The 16,627-nt window shown below is 37.0% G+C and overlaps 1 protein-coding gene across 1 annotated transcript in view; it reads left to right on the top strand.

Moving 5' to 3' along the window:
- Positions 1-2,813: 2,813 nt before the first annotated feature.
- The window catches only part of LOC140165173 (rab11 family-interacting protein 4A-like), a 111,317-nt gene continuing 97,503 nt past the window's right edge, over positions 2,814-16,627 (top strand). The window contains exon 1 of the mRNA XM_072188614.1: positions 2,814-3,048. Within this exon, the coding sequence (XP_072044715.1) occupies positions 2,914-3,048 (135 nt within the window). The 5' untranslated portion in view covers positions 2,814-2,913. The remainder of the gene's footprint in view (positions 3,049-16,627) is intronic.

Here is a 16,627-nt window from a genome sequence, read left to right as displayed (position 1 = left end):
CTGTTGTATGGGCATGGAATTTGGTGGGTACAGTCAACATTTAGAGTCGAATTTTCGGAAGGTCATTTTGGGGGCATCCGGGGTCACCCAGGGGTCATCTGAGGTCATATTACTAAAAACTGTCGTATGGGCATGAAACCTGGTGGATACAGTCATCATTTAGAGCCAAAATTTTGGAAGGTCATTTCGGGGTCATCCGGGGGTCAGCTGAGGTCAAATTAGTAAATACTGTCATATGGGCATTAAACTTGGTGGGTACAGACAACATTTAGAGCCAAATTTCAGGGTCACCAAGGGTCATCTGAGGTCGAACGGACATGAAACTTGGTGGGTGCAGTTTCAAGCCAAATTTTGGGAAAGTCATTTAGGGGTCATCAGGGGTCATATAAGGTGAAATAATTAAAATTGACGGATGGGCATGAAACTTGGTGGGTACAGTGACTACAGTCATTAGCCAGGTAATCACGCCCAGCCAAGAACAGCCAAATACGGGTAACCGCCTAGTCTGATATAAACAATGTTGTCATCAGTAGGCCTATAATATAGCATCTGACGGGCACGGTGCCGGCTTCCGATGACGATGATGATCCTGTACGTTGCTCTAATTCTAAATAGACCCATTTGTTTAATTATCCAATACTTTATGCTTTTGCTATGTGTTTTGAGGGCGCTATCACAGTAAAAGACTGCGGCAAACCATTGACCAGCCAGCCAGGAACAGATAGCGTAAATACAGACAAGACGTGTCAAGGACCGTTTCTATATGGACCTGTTAGTTCCCCACCCGACAAAATATGAAAGAGAATAATGCCCCCTGACAAAATTTAAAGAAAAAATCGGGAAGGCAAAGGGAAAAAAAGAAGCAAGGAGCTCGTTTCCCATGATGCACCCCGAGGGGGTCACAGTCGCATAAGCTACTAGCATGCTCGTCCCACGCCTCAAAAATGGACCCTAAATGGCGAAGTAAGTGTAGAAAAATTTCACCCCTTATTGGCGTAAGTCTTACCCCTAAAATATGGCGTAATTTGGCGTAAGAAACTAAATGGACCCCTAAATGGCGTAAACTCTAAAACAAACCAAAAGATATCATATAGCCTACCCTAAACGTCAAAACTTCACCTGAAAAGCACCCTTTTTTCTAAAAACGTCGACGATGCCACAAGACCTTTTTTGACGTTTTTTGGTGACGAGCATGCATACCACTTTGCCCCCCCCCCCCCGGATTCCCGGCCCGATCTTGGGCCAAAATATAAGCCTACCAAATTGTCCTTGAAGACTTAAGAGAGTGTTCAGAAATACTTTGGTGGCGGGGGCTGGAATATATATATTTTTTCAAAAAATATTTTAACCCACCTCTTCGTGAACCCATGCAATTATGCAAACTCAGAGTAATAAGACACGGGTTATTTTGCTCTGAGTTTGCTGTCTGAGTTGCCTTCAGTTTTTGACTTGAATTTGTTTTTAAACTACAGAATGTAGGCCTAGTTTTCGTTGTCTGTCCCTGAAGAAGAGCGGTTTATCTACTCGATGACGGGTTTTTTGTCTGTTTGGTTTTGTTTGTCTGCTAATGTGCACACAGTGATTTTCATCACTTTGTAGGCCCTACTGTTTTTCTTACACTTCTGTGGGCTCTTGAATTGGCAATTTTGGCCATCGATTTTTGCCTGTTTTTGTGCCTACATTGGTTGTATAATTTGTCTGTTTACATGCACAGTGATTTTTATCACATTAGTGCACTTTTGTACTATTGATCCTTTTGTTTTTCCAGGGTTAGCACTTCTGTGGGCCTTGGAACTGGTAATTTTTAGCTATCGATCTTTTCCTACTTTTAATGCCCACATTTGCTGTTTTTGTGCCCCCCCCCCCCGCATACTGTATTGTACTTGTGTCCCCACATCACTGTGTACCTTGCTCCTTGCTCTTTTTTTCCTGTTGTTCACATTCAAGAGCTTTCAAGGTATCCTCTTTGTATCATTTATTGATCCTTGATGTGTTTTGTGTCCTCGTCCGTTGGATTCATCATTATGCATTACTCACTTTTTCATAATTGCATAATTATTGATGAGCTAATTTGCATAAATGCTAATAAGTTATATGCAAATTAGAATATGATGCTAATTATGGCGGCTTCATTAAAACATATTAGAAACACTTTGTCCAAGTTTCAAGGCAAAAAGTATGCAAAATAAAAGTACTCTGAACATTTAGTATGGATTTTAGCAAAATATTGGCACAAATGATAGCTCAATAACTTTATTGATTAGCCTCTTGATAAAAACAATAAGTTACAAAGAAAATATAAATTGATATAGGTTTATTTAAAACAGCATGTCTGATTTGCTTCAAACAAAAGGCATATTGATAAGTGTGCTTTGCTCAGTTTGCTCTACTTAATTAATCTTTTTAAAAACATCTTTAGAGCACTTCTATAATGTTAATGCCTCAAATACCACCTTAATTAGAAAAGTTAGCAGACGCCGCTGAAAACCCATGTAAACTCGTACCTACGCCCTCATTCAATCAATTTACGACCCATCACTATGCGGAACGATATCAAAAATAATTAGTTGCCAGTAATATAGAAAAGAAAAGTGGCATAATTTATATTTGTGATTAAATATAGATGATTGATAATAAACTATATATATTTAACTACATTATAGATCATTATTTGTACTGAATTCATCAAAACGTAAGTAACGCGTGGACTATATTATTATGTGTAGTAACAATAACAGCGTATGTGTGATAAGGTTAACAGATAAACATTAGGCAAATTTGCAAATGGCATCACCAAACACATCACTGGAAAATAACTGAAAAATCTTATAAAATGGATTATAACTACGTCTTCATGACTCCCTACCTCAGGATATAGTGCATTATAATTTATTTGAACTTATTAAGGGCAGCATGGAGCCTGGAACGCCTTTTTCTGAACAATTACGCGCTGTTTTCGACGCCATGGATGTAGAAAAGAGAGGCAGTGTGCGAGTGGATAGGTTCGCCGATCTAGCCAGGGAACATTTTGGCACAGAGAGCGTTGAGGTATGTTGGTAAAAGAAGTTACAGGACTTAGTATCGGGGTCAAAGACCAGCATGATAACAAAGGTCTAGGTCATTAGGCTAAGACAAAAACAGCACTGGACAGATCAAGCCCAGGCGAATACATGAGTTCTGAGCAGATGAAGGGGGGGAATTGTTACATAGGGCCTAATATTTATGTGTCAAAGTGTCACAAATGTAAACCATTGAATCAAAATATTTATGTCAAAGTGTCACAAATGTGGACAATTATAACATAATATTTATGTGTAGTGTCACAAATGTGAGCCATTGTTACATAATATTTATGTGTCAAAGTGTCACAAGTGTGAACCATTATAACATAATAATTATGTGTCAAAGTGTCACAAGTGTGAACCATTGTAACATTATATTTATGTGTCAAAGTGTCACAAATGTGAACCATTGTGACATAATATTATGTGTCAAAGTGTCACAATGTGAACCATTGTAACATAATATTTATGTGTCAAAGTGTTACAAATGTGAACCATTGTAACATTATATTTATGTGTCAAAGTGTCACAACTGTGAACCATTGTTACATATGTGTCAAAGTGTCACAAATGTGAATCATTGTGACATAATATTATGTGTCAAAGTGTCACAAATGTGAACCATTGTTACATAATATTTATGTGTCAAAGTGTCACAAATGTGAATCATTGTGACATAATATTATTTGTCAAAGTGTCACAACTGAACCATTGTTACATAATATTTATGTGTCAAAGTGTCACAAATGTGAACCATTGTTACATAATATTTATGTGTCAAAGTGTCACAAATGTGAATCATTGTTACATAATATTTATGTGTCAAAGTGTCACAAATGTGAATCATTGTTACATAATATTTATGTGTCAAAGTGTCACAAATGTGAATCATTGTGACATAATATTATGTGTCAAAGTGTCACAACTGTGAACCATTGTTACATAATATTTATGTGTCAAAGTGTCACAAATGTGAATCATTGTGACATAATATTATGTGTCAAAGTGTCACAACTGTGAACCATTGTTACATAATATTTATATGTCAAAGTGTCACAAATGTGAACCATTGTTACATAATATTTATGCGTCAAAGTGTTTATGAGTCAGTTTATGTGTCAGTGTCACAAATGTGAACCATAATATTTATGTGTCAAAGTATTTATGAGTCAGTTTATGTGTCAGTGTCACAAATGTGAACCATTGTTACATAATATTTATGTGTCAAAGTGTCACAAATGTGAACCATTGTTTCATAATATTTGTGTGTCAAAGTGTCACAACTGTGAACCATTGTTACATAATTTATTTATGTGTCAATTTTTAATACAGTTGATGTTTGGGCCTGCAAAATTATGGGCCCATGGCTCAACCCAGCCCATAGAGTTTTGGACCTATAGTCATAGGGACCATAGTGCCCATTTGAACATTGTGGATGAATGAAATTGAAACACCAGACAAATCTGTAAAAATAGTTTATGAATTCTGGAAATATGCTGAAATAATTTTCTTTATATGTCATTCTTTGAAATTGCATCCCATTTTGCATAAAATTCCTTAATTACCCAGGCATGCATAAAGATTTAAGATTTTTCTCGTTTGATCTGAAAATGCAAAGTTAGCTATATATTCATTGTATAACCTTCCACATTAAAGAGGGTGTGGGGTGCAGCCGGGGGTACAGCTCCCCCCCCCCCATCTATGAAGGGTACATGCCACAAAATAGCTTTCCATAGACTTTACGTGCAAAATAGGGGTCACGTTTTTAGGCTATAAGTCGAGTTACGTCTTACTTTGAAATATATATTTGATATCATCTTAATCAGCATAAAATTCTGCATAACATATCTGAAAAGGCCACCATATATTATGTCTACTTTTTGAGAAAAATAGCGCTATATAAAAAGACCCGATTTTCCCTTGTTTACGTCCGACTGCTAACCGCGTTTTGACCTCGTGTGTTCATGCGCTCATCATCGTAAACATCACTCAAATTTTCGCGTTTTCTGTTCAAATTAGAAGAGATCACATTCACAAGTTCTAGCAAAAACACGATTTGCAACACTAAAATTGTTAATATTGTACCGATTTTGCACATTTTTTATGCAAAGTTGGGACTATAGTCGTGATAAACTTTTACGAAACCGCTTCACACGCCGGATTTAGTGGCATGCACCCTTGAAGAGGCTAAAACATCGTTTTAGGCCTTGAAAATGATTTTGTTATCTTTTCACTACATTTTGAATTAATTGTAAGAAATTTTGGGTTATTTTCTTTCATACTTTAGACAGGATGTCGATTTCAAGCACAAGCATGATAGCCGACAATTGCCATTTTTCGTCATTTTGATGCACATGAATGCACAATGGTTGCTGATTTGCTATTTTCATGAAGATATTAATTGATGTTAAGAGTAAACGTTCTTTAAACATCTTTTACAAGTACATAACTTGAAAATTAAAACATTCTCAGTACCTGCAGAATATTTAAAAAGACAAGAAATGTCAATCAAGTAGGCCTACCCCCCCCCCTTCAGCGTCATTTTTAACCCGTTTTGTGCAAAAAGCAAATGTAATGAATGGCTATTTGAAATTAAATATTAATATAAATTAAACTTTGAATGTTATAACAATTTAAAATACTGGACAGTGATATAAATAAAGCAAACTAGAAACTTAAATATCTTAAATCTAATATTTTATGTAATTTTATTAAAATTGAAGGCCAAAACTTGAGTTTAAATGACAAAAAATTGGTTAAAAAATAACAATGAAATTGAAAAACTTCTTTGTAATTTAAACACCAATAAAAATGTTTTCAATATTTTGAAACTCTTCTTTATTCATATCAAAAGGTTTCAAACTTCTACCAAAATCGGAACTTTTATTAAATTGGAAATAAAAGCAGGCCTATTCAGCGCAAACGCACATACAGCGAAAAAACCTGGCGGCGTCCATGAGCAGCTTGTTGATGTCCTCCTCTTTTCTTCGCGTGCATTTTAAATAGATAAAGACGCCAGGAAAACGCATGGAATTGCTCCTTAAAGGGTACATGCCACAAAATAGCTTTCCATAGACTTTACGTGCAAAATAGGGGTCACGTTTTTAGGCTATAAGTCGAGTTACGTCTTACTTTGAAATATATATTTGATATCATCTTAATCAGAACAAAATTCTGCATAACATATCTGAAAATGACACCATATTTTAGGTCTACTTTTTTTTTAAATAGCGCTATATAAAAAGACCCGATTTTCCCTTGTTTACGTCCGACTGCTAACCGCGTTTTGACCTCGTGTGTTCATGCGCTCATCATCGTAAACATCACTCAAATTTTCGCGTTTTCTGTTCAAATTAGAAGAGATCACATTCACAAGTTCTAGCAAAACACGATTTGCAACACTAAAATTGTTAATATTGTACCGATTTTGCACATTTTTTATGCAAAGTTGGGACGATAGTCGTGATAAACTTTTACCGGAAACCGCTTCACACGCAGTTTAGTGGCATGCACCCTGAAGGTCCATATTTTGCAAATTTTTCCAGTAAAAAGGTCCAAAAGTGGGAGAAAAATTGACAATCCAATTTTTGGTGACATGGTGCAGGTGATCAAAAAGTAAATTAAAGAGCAATTTTAAGAGGAGATTAGGTTTGCTTTTCATTAGAAAAAGGTCCACTTTTTGGAAGTTCGCGCCCCAAATAAATTATGTGTACATGTAAATGCCAGACTGCACGTTGAGTGGAGAAATTCACATTGAAAACCAACAAGATGCTATTTAAGTTTACAGCATCCACTGCTACCAGTACCAAACTTAAAACCTTGATATGGCCATCTTAATTAAATCCTGTGTCTCAAAGCTGCCGCGCGCGTTAGTAAAATCGTGCTCATACTCCTCTTAGAAAATCAAGATATTCATTTTTTTATGTCTTTTTATTTATTTTTAACAAAGAGGCAAAGATAAAACCCAAAATTCATATTTGATCTTAAGTTTCAAATTTGTTTGCACATTTTGGACACAAAAACAATGGAAGTTTGATAAAATAAATAATAGTTTGTAGCAGTGACTTTATTAACTATTCCAACATTTTGCAACATTGGATAATTTTGACGCATAAAAAAAATATAAACATAAAAAAAAATACAATAAAAAAACATTCTGCATTAGGTTTTCAATTTATCACAAGCTTTGAGACACAGGATTTAATTAAGATGGCCTAATAACTCTTAGTGATGAGGGGATGTGGAAATGGGTAGTCCCCATTGGGTACCACATCTAATTATGATGTGTGACAAAAACATAAAGGCGCTGGAACTGACAATAGCGATATTAACACAGAATAGCAACACTGACTGCTAATATGCAATTATCAATGTGAGGCTTTGAAATTAGCGCAATTATGATAAGAATTTGTTGAAATTAGCGCAATTATCAACCATCTTTTGAAATTAGCGCAATTATGAATTAAACGTTGCAATTATGAAACTTTCAAAATGCTCCATGAAAATAGCGCAATTATGATAATAACTTTTCCAAATTAGCGCAATTATCAACCCCATTTTGAAATTAGCGCAATTTTGAACTAAACATTGCAATTATGAATCTTTCACAATGCTCAATGAAAATAGCGCAATTATGACAATAACTTGTTGAAATTAGCGCAATTATCAACTGCATTTTGAAATTAGCGCAATTATGAACTCAACGTTGCAATTATGATGAAAATAGTGCAATTATGATAATAACTTGTTCAAATTAGCGCAATTATCAACCCCATTTTGAAATTAGCGCAATTATGAAGTCAACATTGCAATTATGAAACTTTCACAAAATGCAAGTGATAATTGCGCTATTCCGCTATTTTCATCAAAATTGCGCAATTTAGCGCTAAATTGCGCAATTTTCAAATTTCCAGATTTTCACTTTACCTCTTCATTCAAGTGATAATTGCGCTATTCCGCTATTTTCAAAAATTGCGCAATTTTAGCTAAATTGCGCAATTTACAAATTTTCACTTTACCTCTTTATTGAAGTGATAATTGCGCTATTACGCTATTTTCAAAAAAATTGCGCAATTTTGCGCTAAATGACACAATTTTCAGATTTTCACTTTACCTCCTCATTCAAGTGATAATTGCGCTATTCCGCTATTTCCACAAAATGGCGCAATTTTGCCCTACATTTTGCAATTTCAGATTCTAATTTCCTTAATAACATACACCCAGCAGCCCAAGCGTTTGGGAACATGCTCCAAGTGGGACCAGAACGGAAGGGCCCATGAGAGCAAGAAATAAGCTGTGAACTGCTAATTTTTTTCTTAACATACACTCATCAGCCCAAACGTTTCGAGAACATTCTCCAAGTGGGACCAGAACGGAAGAACCCAGCAGGGCAAGAAAGAAACTGTGAACTGCTAATTTTTTAATAACATGCACGCAGCAGCCCAAACGTTTAGAACATGCTCCAAGTGGGACCACAACGGAAGAGCCCGCAGGGCAAGTAAGTAAGAAGTGTGAACTGTTAGGTCTGATGTGTTAGGTCTTTCTTAAGAAATTGATGTTTATGCAGTTTAAGTGCGAACTGTTATTGAGAAATTTTGAGAATTTAACTTTACCTCTTCATTCTACTGTTCAACGTTTACGCATACACGCAGCAGCCCAAACGTTTAGAACATACTCCCAGTGGGACCAGAACGGAAGAGCCCGCAGAGGGTAAGAAAGAAACTGAACTGCTCATTTCTTTAATAACATACACGCAGCAGCGAAACGTTTAGAACGTGCTCCAAGTGGGACCAAAGCGGAAGAGCCCCGCAGGGCAAGTAAGAAAGTGTGAACTCTTAGGTCTGACGTGTTAGGTCTGATGGTTACGCATTTCCTTCACATCTGGGGATTTACGGCCAAAATGTGTTTCTATTTGCTCCAAGTGGGACCAGAACGGAAGGGCCCATGAGCAAGAAATAAACTGTGAACTGCTAATTTTTTTCATAACATACACGCAGCAGCCCAAACGTTTCGAGAACATGCTCCAAGTGGGACCAGAACGGAAGAACCCCGCAGGGCAAGAAAGAAACTGTGAACTGCTAATTTTTTTAATAACATGCACGCAGCAGCCCAAACGTTTGAGAACATGCTCCCAGTGGGACCACAACGGAAGAGCCCCGCAGGGCAAGTAAGGAAGTGTGAACTGTTAGGTCTGATGTGTTAGGTCTTTCTTAAGAAATTGATGTTTATGCAGTTTAAGTGCGAACTGTTATTGAGAAATTTTGAGAATTTCACTTTACCTCTTCATTCTACTGTTCAACGTTTACGCATACACGCAGCAGCCCAAACGTTTCGAGAACATACTCCCAGTGGGACCAGAACGGAAGAGCCCCGCAGGGTAAGAAAGAAACTGAACTGCTCATTTCTTTAATAACATACACGCAGCAGCGGAAATGTTTCGAGAACGTGCTCCAAGTGGGACCAAAAGCGGAAGAGCCCGCAGGGCAAGTAAGAAAGTGTGAACTCTTAGGTCTGACGTGTTAGGTCTGATGGTTACGCAGTTCCTTCACATCTGGGGATTTACGGACAAAAGGTGTTTCTATTTTTCTTAATAACATACATGCAGCAGCAGCCGAACGGTTTTTCCATCTATTGCATTTACCCACTTGTCACGGTTCTGAAAGGGGACATTGCAAAATCCCTAATGCTTTGTACAGGGCCTTTCAGTTGAAAGTCAATTTTTCAAAACAAAAAATACCACTCATTTGCCTTGTCTTTGGTAATTATTCCGTTTAATCCATGACTTGGAGCATGTTCCGTTTCGGTCCCACTTGCAGCATGTTCTCGAAACTTTTGGGCTGCTGCGTGTATGTTATTGCAAAATTAGTTCACTGGGAAATCAAGTCAATTTCCCTGGTCATAAATACAACTTTTGCATGTTTTGTATCCAAATACCTTTCTTTTATGTCATGTTTTGTGATTTCTCCCATTGAGTGCAATAACAATGGTAAGTGTCCTCTTCGTGTGCGAGGTCGCAAGATGGAACAGCCGAATATCGGCAGCATTAGTGCATTTGCCATTTTCATGAATGATGATGTACGTCTATAAGTATCATAATAATAACGTTTCTGAAAGCTTGTCTGGAAGAAACCAGTTTACCCATGCAGAGAAATGGTTGCTTCCGTTATGACTGTTGATGTAAGGTCATTGTGTTTTGAACCGTGATGTTATTGTTGTTATGGTTTACGAGTGCATCATACCACGTCCAATCGTAAGGCCCGTTATGGCCTAGCCATGAACCAATGGGAGTAGACCTAATGTTGATGCGGGTTTGCTTTTGGTTCATATCACATTCAGCTTTCATCAAATTCGGATCGAGAAATTTATTTTCCCACCCACCACTCCCTAAATAAGAAAGTAAGGTTGAGAAAAGCTTTGAAATGGTGGAGTATTGCTCTGGGGGAAGGTAATTTGAAATACATTTGTAAAGGTATAAATCCAAGCTAAAAAATCAAACTAGTTGGTACTGTTCATGCATGTAATATAGACAGCTTAGAATATTAGGCGAAGAATGTACAATTAAAATGATTCTTTTATTCCACTAAGTTAATCATCAATCTGCCATGAGGAAAGTGGATCAATGGGGGGATCATATAAGTGATTGAGTTTTTAGTACAACTACAAATCGTGTACATATGGTATAATTAAGCTGAAAATCATTTAAAGATTTTGAAATTCTGATATAATATTAGTCTACAACCTTTCATAGACTGTATACATGTGCTTCTCCCATGAGAAGTACATGTATTATTATATTTTTGTGCATATTGGAATTGGATGTGTTTTAAATTGGGAATGATGTACATGTAAATGTCTGTGAGATTTGGGAAACAGTACAGTATATTTTTAGTACACATGTTGTTAAGCTGAAATATTTATTTCATTATCGAAGTGGTTTGATAATATTGATTACCGTCATATTGGTTTTAAAAATAATCAGCAACTGTTCTTTGATTAGTTACATGTACTTCTATGAGTAGTACATGTAATGATTTTATGTGCTGGAAAAAGAAAAGTTGATTGGCACATCATGTCTTAAATTGAGTTTAGTGTTTCAAAAGAGGACCAATATTTCTGCTGGTTCCTTTCTGTGCATTTCAACATAAGCAGTATGTTTATTGTTCAGTCGCTACAAATCTTTAAAGTCAGTGGTTGAGCAGCCACAATTGCGAATTTGTTGCCATTAATTCAAAGATGGCCAGGAATCTCCTTTGAGATCCAATCATTGCATGTTACAATTTGCCTAATTACAATGTTTTTCAAAAGCATTAGCCGTTAGTGCTAAATATGGCATGGTTTATGAGTAGGTGGGTATTTTAGCCTATATAGCGTCAATGATGATGAATGGGAGTAATTCCCTCTGCTTTTTCTGCATATTTTCTTAATTTGATGTATTTCTGAAGGTTCGGCAGCCATTGTTTCATATTTGTCAGCTTTTGCTAAACTTATATATATTGCATTGTAATGCACCCTAGCTTTTGATGTTATTTGTAAGCAGCTGCTCCCTTACAAAATTTTTAGAGTAATTCACCCTAGCTTTTGCTCTTGCAACTTTATTTGCTTTGTTTTTGTATGAAGCTATTCTCTTACAAATTTTTAGAGTAATTCACCCTAGCTTTTGCTCTTGCAACTTTATTTGCTTTGTTTTGTATGAAGCTATTCTCTTACAAATTTTTAGAGTAATTCACCCTAGCTTTTAGCATAATTATTACTTTTAGATACCTCATCCAAAAAATTATGTTTGCCTTAAAATGCCAAAGGATTTCCCTAGGTAGAACTGCGTAACATCACACAGGTCCGTGGCAGTCGGTTATATAGATTATATTATATACCGATATTTATATTTTATCTGCTGAGCAACCTTCTTTATACAATCCACCCTAGCAATTATATGTTTGCCTTAAAATACTAAAGGATTTCCCTAGGTAGATCTGCGTAGCATCACACAGCTCTGACGTGGCAATTTGTTATGTTTGTATGTTTGTTTACATGTATGTGGCTTGCTGGAACCTTTATATACTTATGCAATTGATAATGCTTATCGTTGTTTGTTTATGTAGAAATATTAAGCGAAAATAAATTCTTGATTCGGTTTGATGCTGATATGTGTGGCAAATTAAGTGGTGCGTCTCATATTCATTTCTCGTGTCTATGGGTAATCATCATCATGGACAGGTAACAAGCGGCACTGTGCAGTACCGCTCTGCTATTCAAATGCGTGGTGCATCGGTTACGTGTATTTTAAATGTCAACCTGTCGAAAATAATCATCGTATAGATCGATCCCTGTACTAAAGTCTAAGACAGAGTCGCACCCACCTTAATATTAACATTTGCGACACTCGTTATTCCACTCTCTTTATCCTAATTATATTGAAATAACACACACTTGCGATATCGTTTAACAGTCTACCTTCAGACAGATCATCACACTTTTCATGCAAATGGATGCGACTATACAAATCGCGACATGTTTGTCTTCTATGGAAGGGGCCATTAATTCTTATTCCTTTTTAATTAGGAGCACCATCTGATTAACGCCAATGCAGCAGTGGTCGGACGCGATAATCTACCATTTACTTGTTCGCGAAATTGGGTTGACGGTATTGGCGCCTACTTTCTTAACGTTTTGCTTACAGTATATGTTTATTTATATAGCCCAGGGGTGTTTCATTAAATCATGATATCGGAAGTAGGTCAACCAGGGGGTCTGAAATTTTGGCAAGACAAATAGGGGATCATAAATCTTGTATGACCCAAACGTTCCTATTTTGATGTTAAGTCTTTTGTGATTGACACACAAAATAAACACACTACCTGTGGTAATTTAATAATAACAGACGATGCTGGACATGACATGTGTGTTTTGTCGTGTTTTATAGTTTATGTTGTAGTCTTTTTTTTTTTTAATCCGTCGTCGTCGTCTGCAATAATGATGAGGCCGTCGGCGTGGTGGGAGGGCTAAAATTGGTAAATGGCGTTTCAAAAATAGTTGCCCCTATGTTTGGCCCCTTCCATTTTGTTCCATTGCAAAGTCGTTGATGAATATTTACGCGGTTACTTGGTGTGTAGGCCTATTTTTGTCATGTATGTTATTAAGAAAAATAGAAACACATTTTGGCCGTAAATCCCCAGATGTGAAGGAAATGCGTAACCATCAGACCTAACACGTCCAGACCTAAGAGTTCACACTTTCTTACTTGCCCTGCGGGCTCTTCCGCTTTGGTCCCACTTGGAGCACGTTCTCAAACGCTTTCCGCTGCTGCGTGTATGTTATTAAAGAAATGAGCAGTTCAGTTTCTTTCTTACCCTGCGGGCTCTTCCGTTCTGGTCCCACTGGGAGTATGTTCTCGAAACGTTTGGGCTGCTGCGTGTATGCGTAAACGTTGAACAGTAGAATGAAGAGGTAAAGTGAAATTCTCAAAATTTCTCAATAACAGTTCGCACTTAAACTGCATAAACATGAATTTCTTAAGAAAGACCTAACACATCAGACCTAACAGTTCACACTTCCTTACTTGCCCTCGGGCTCTTCCGTTAATGGTCCCACTGGGAGCATGTTCTCAAACGTTTGGGCTGCTGCGTGCATGTTATTAAAAAAAATTAGCAGTTCACAGTTTCTTTCTTGCCCTGCGGGTTCTTCCGTTCTGGTCCCACTTGGAGCATGTTCTCAAAGCGTTTGGGCTGCTGCGTGTATGTAAAGACCTAACACATCAGACCTAGCAGTTCACAGTTTATTTCTTGCTCTGCGGGGCCCTTCCGTTCTGGTCCCACTTGGAGCAAATAGAAACACATTTTGGCCGTAAATCCCCAGATGTGAAGGAAATGCGTAACCATCAGACCTAACACGTCAGACCTAAGAGTTCACACTTTCTTACTTGCCCTGCGAAACTCTTCCGCTTTGGTCCCACTTGGAGCACGTTCTCAAAGCGTTTCCGCTGCTGCGTGTATGTTATTAAAGAAATGAGCAGTTCAGTTTCTTTCTTACCCTCGCGGGCTCTTCCGTTCTGGTCCCACTGGGAGTATGTTCTCAAACGTTTGGGCTGCTGCGTGTATGCGTAAACGTTGAACAGTAGAATGAAGAGGTAAAGTTAAATTCTCAAAATTTCTCAATAACAGTTCGCACTTAAACTGCATAAACATCAATTTCTTAAGAAAGACCTAACACATCAGACCTAACAGTTCACACTTCCTTACTTGCCCTGCCGGGCTCTTCCGTTGTGGTCCCACTTGGAGCATGTTCTCGAAACGTTTGGGCTGCTGCGTGCATGTTATTAAAAAATTAGCAGTTCACAGTTTCTTTCTTGCCCTGCAGGGTTCTTCCGTTCTGGTCCCACTTGGAGCATGTTCTTGAAACGTTTGGGCTGCTGCGTGTATGTTATGAAAAAAATTAGCAGTTCAAATTGCAAAATGTAGGGCAAAATTGCGCCATTTTGTGGAAATAGCGGAATAGCGCAATTATCACTTGAATGAGGAGGTAAAGTGAAAATCTGAAAATTGTGTCATTTAGCGCAAAATTGCGCAATTTTTTTGAAAATAGCGGAATAGCGCAATTATCACTTCAATAAAGAGGTAAAGTGAAAATTTGAAAATTAGCAATTTAGCGCAAAAATTGCGCAATTTTTGAAAATAGCGGAATAAGCGCCAATTATCACTTGAATGAAGAGGTAAAGTGAAAATCTGGAAATTTGAAAATTAAGCAATTTATAGCGCAAAATTGCGCAATTTTGTTGAAAATAGCGGAATAGCGCAATTATCACATCAATGAAGAGGTAAAGTGAACATCTGAAAATTGCGCAATTTAGCGCAAAATTGCGTAATTTGGTTGAAAATAGCGGAATAGCGCAATTATCACTTCAATGAAGAGGTAAAGTGAAAATCTGAAAATTGCGCAATTTAGCGCAAAATTGCGCAATTTTGATGAAAATGCAATAGCGCAATTATCACTTGCATTTTGTGAAAGTTTCATAATTGCAATGTTGACTTCATAATTGCGCTAATTTCAAAATGGGGTTGATAATTGCGCTAATTTGAACAAGTTATTATAGCGAAATAGCGCTATTATCACTTGCGTGGTGGGGTAAAGTGAAAATTGCATAATTGCGCAATTTTGTCTAAAGGCCATTTTTGAACATAGCGAAATAGCGCTATTATCACTTGAGTGGTGGGGTAAAGTGAAAATTGCAAAATTGCGCAATTTTGTCTAAAGGCCATTTTTGAAAATAGCGAAATAGCGCTATTATCACTTGAGTGGTGGGGTAAAGTGAAAATTGCAAAATTGCCAATTTTGTCTAAAGGCCATTTTGAAAATAGCGAAATAGCGCTATTATCACTTGAGTGGTGATGTAAAGTGAAAATTGCAAAATTAGCAATGTTGTCTAAAGGCCATTTTGAAAATAGCGAAATAGCGCTATTATCACTTTAGTGGTGGGGTAAAGTGAAAATTGCAAAATTGCAATTTTGTCTAAAGGCCATTTTGAAAATAGCGAAATAGCGCTATTATCACTTCAGTGGTGGGGTAAAGTGAAAATTGCAAAATTGCGCAATTTTGTCTAAAGGCCATTTTTGAAAATAGCGAAATAGCGCTATTATCACTTGAGTGGTGGGTAAAGTGAAAATTGCATAATTGCGCAATTTTGTCTAAAGGCCATTTTGAAAATAGCGTAATAGCGCTATTATCACTTGAGTGGTGGGGTAAAAGTGAAAATTGCATAATTATGCAATTTTGTCTAAAGGCCATTTTGAAAATAGCGAAATAGCGCTATTATCACTTGAGTGGTGGGGTAAAGTGAAAATTGCAAAATTAGCAATTTTGTCTAAAGGCCATTTTTGAAAATAGCGAAATAGCGCTATTATCACTTGAGTGGTGGGGTAAAGTGAAAATTGCAAAATTGCTAATTTTGTCTAAAGGCCATTTTGAAAATAGCGAAATAGCTATTATCACTTTAGTGGTGGGTAAAGTGAAAATTGCATAATTGCGCAATTTTGTCTAAAGGCCATTTTTGAAAATAGCGTAATAGCGCTATTATCACTTGAGTGGTGGGGTAAAGTGAAAATTGCATAATTGCGCAATTTTGTCTAAAGGCGATTTTTGAAACTAGCGAAATAGCGCTATTATCACTTGAGTGGTGGGGTAAAGTGAAAATTGCAAAATTGCGCAATTTTGTCTAAAGGCCATTTTTGAAAATAGCGAAATAGAGCTATTATCACTTGAGTGGTGGGGTAAAGTGAAAATTGCAAAATTGCGCAATTGTGTCTAAAGGCCATTCTGGAAAATAGCGAAATAGCGCTATTACCACTTGAGTGGTGGGGTAAAGTGAAAATTGCATAATTGCTAATTTTGTCTAAAGGCCATTTTGAAAATAGCGAAATAGCGCTATCATCACTTGAGTGGTGGGGTAAAGTTAAAATTGCATAATTGCAATTTTGTCTAAAGGCCATTTTGAAAAATAGCGAAATAGCGCTATCATCACTGGAGTGGTGGGGTAAAGTGAAAATTGCAAAATTGCGCAATTTTGTCTAAAGGCC

This window comes from Amphiura filiformis, chromosome 11 (genome assembly GCF_039555335.1).
Source record: "Amphiura filiformis chromosome 11, Afil_fr2py, whole genome shotgun sequence".
NCBI classification, from domain to species: Eukaryota; Metazoa; Echinodermata; class Ophiuroidea; order Amphilepidida; family Amphiuridae; genus Amphiura; species Amphiura filiformis.
The sequence above is the reverse complement of the archived record's forward strand: the minus strand, read 5'-3'. Positions and strand labels throughout refer to the sequence as shown.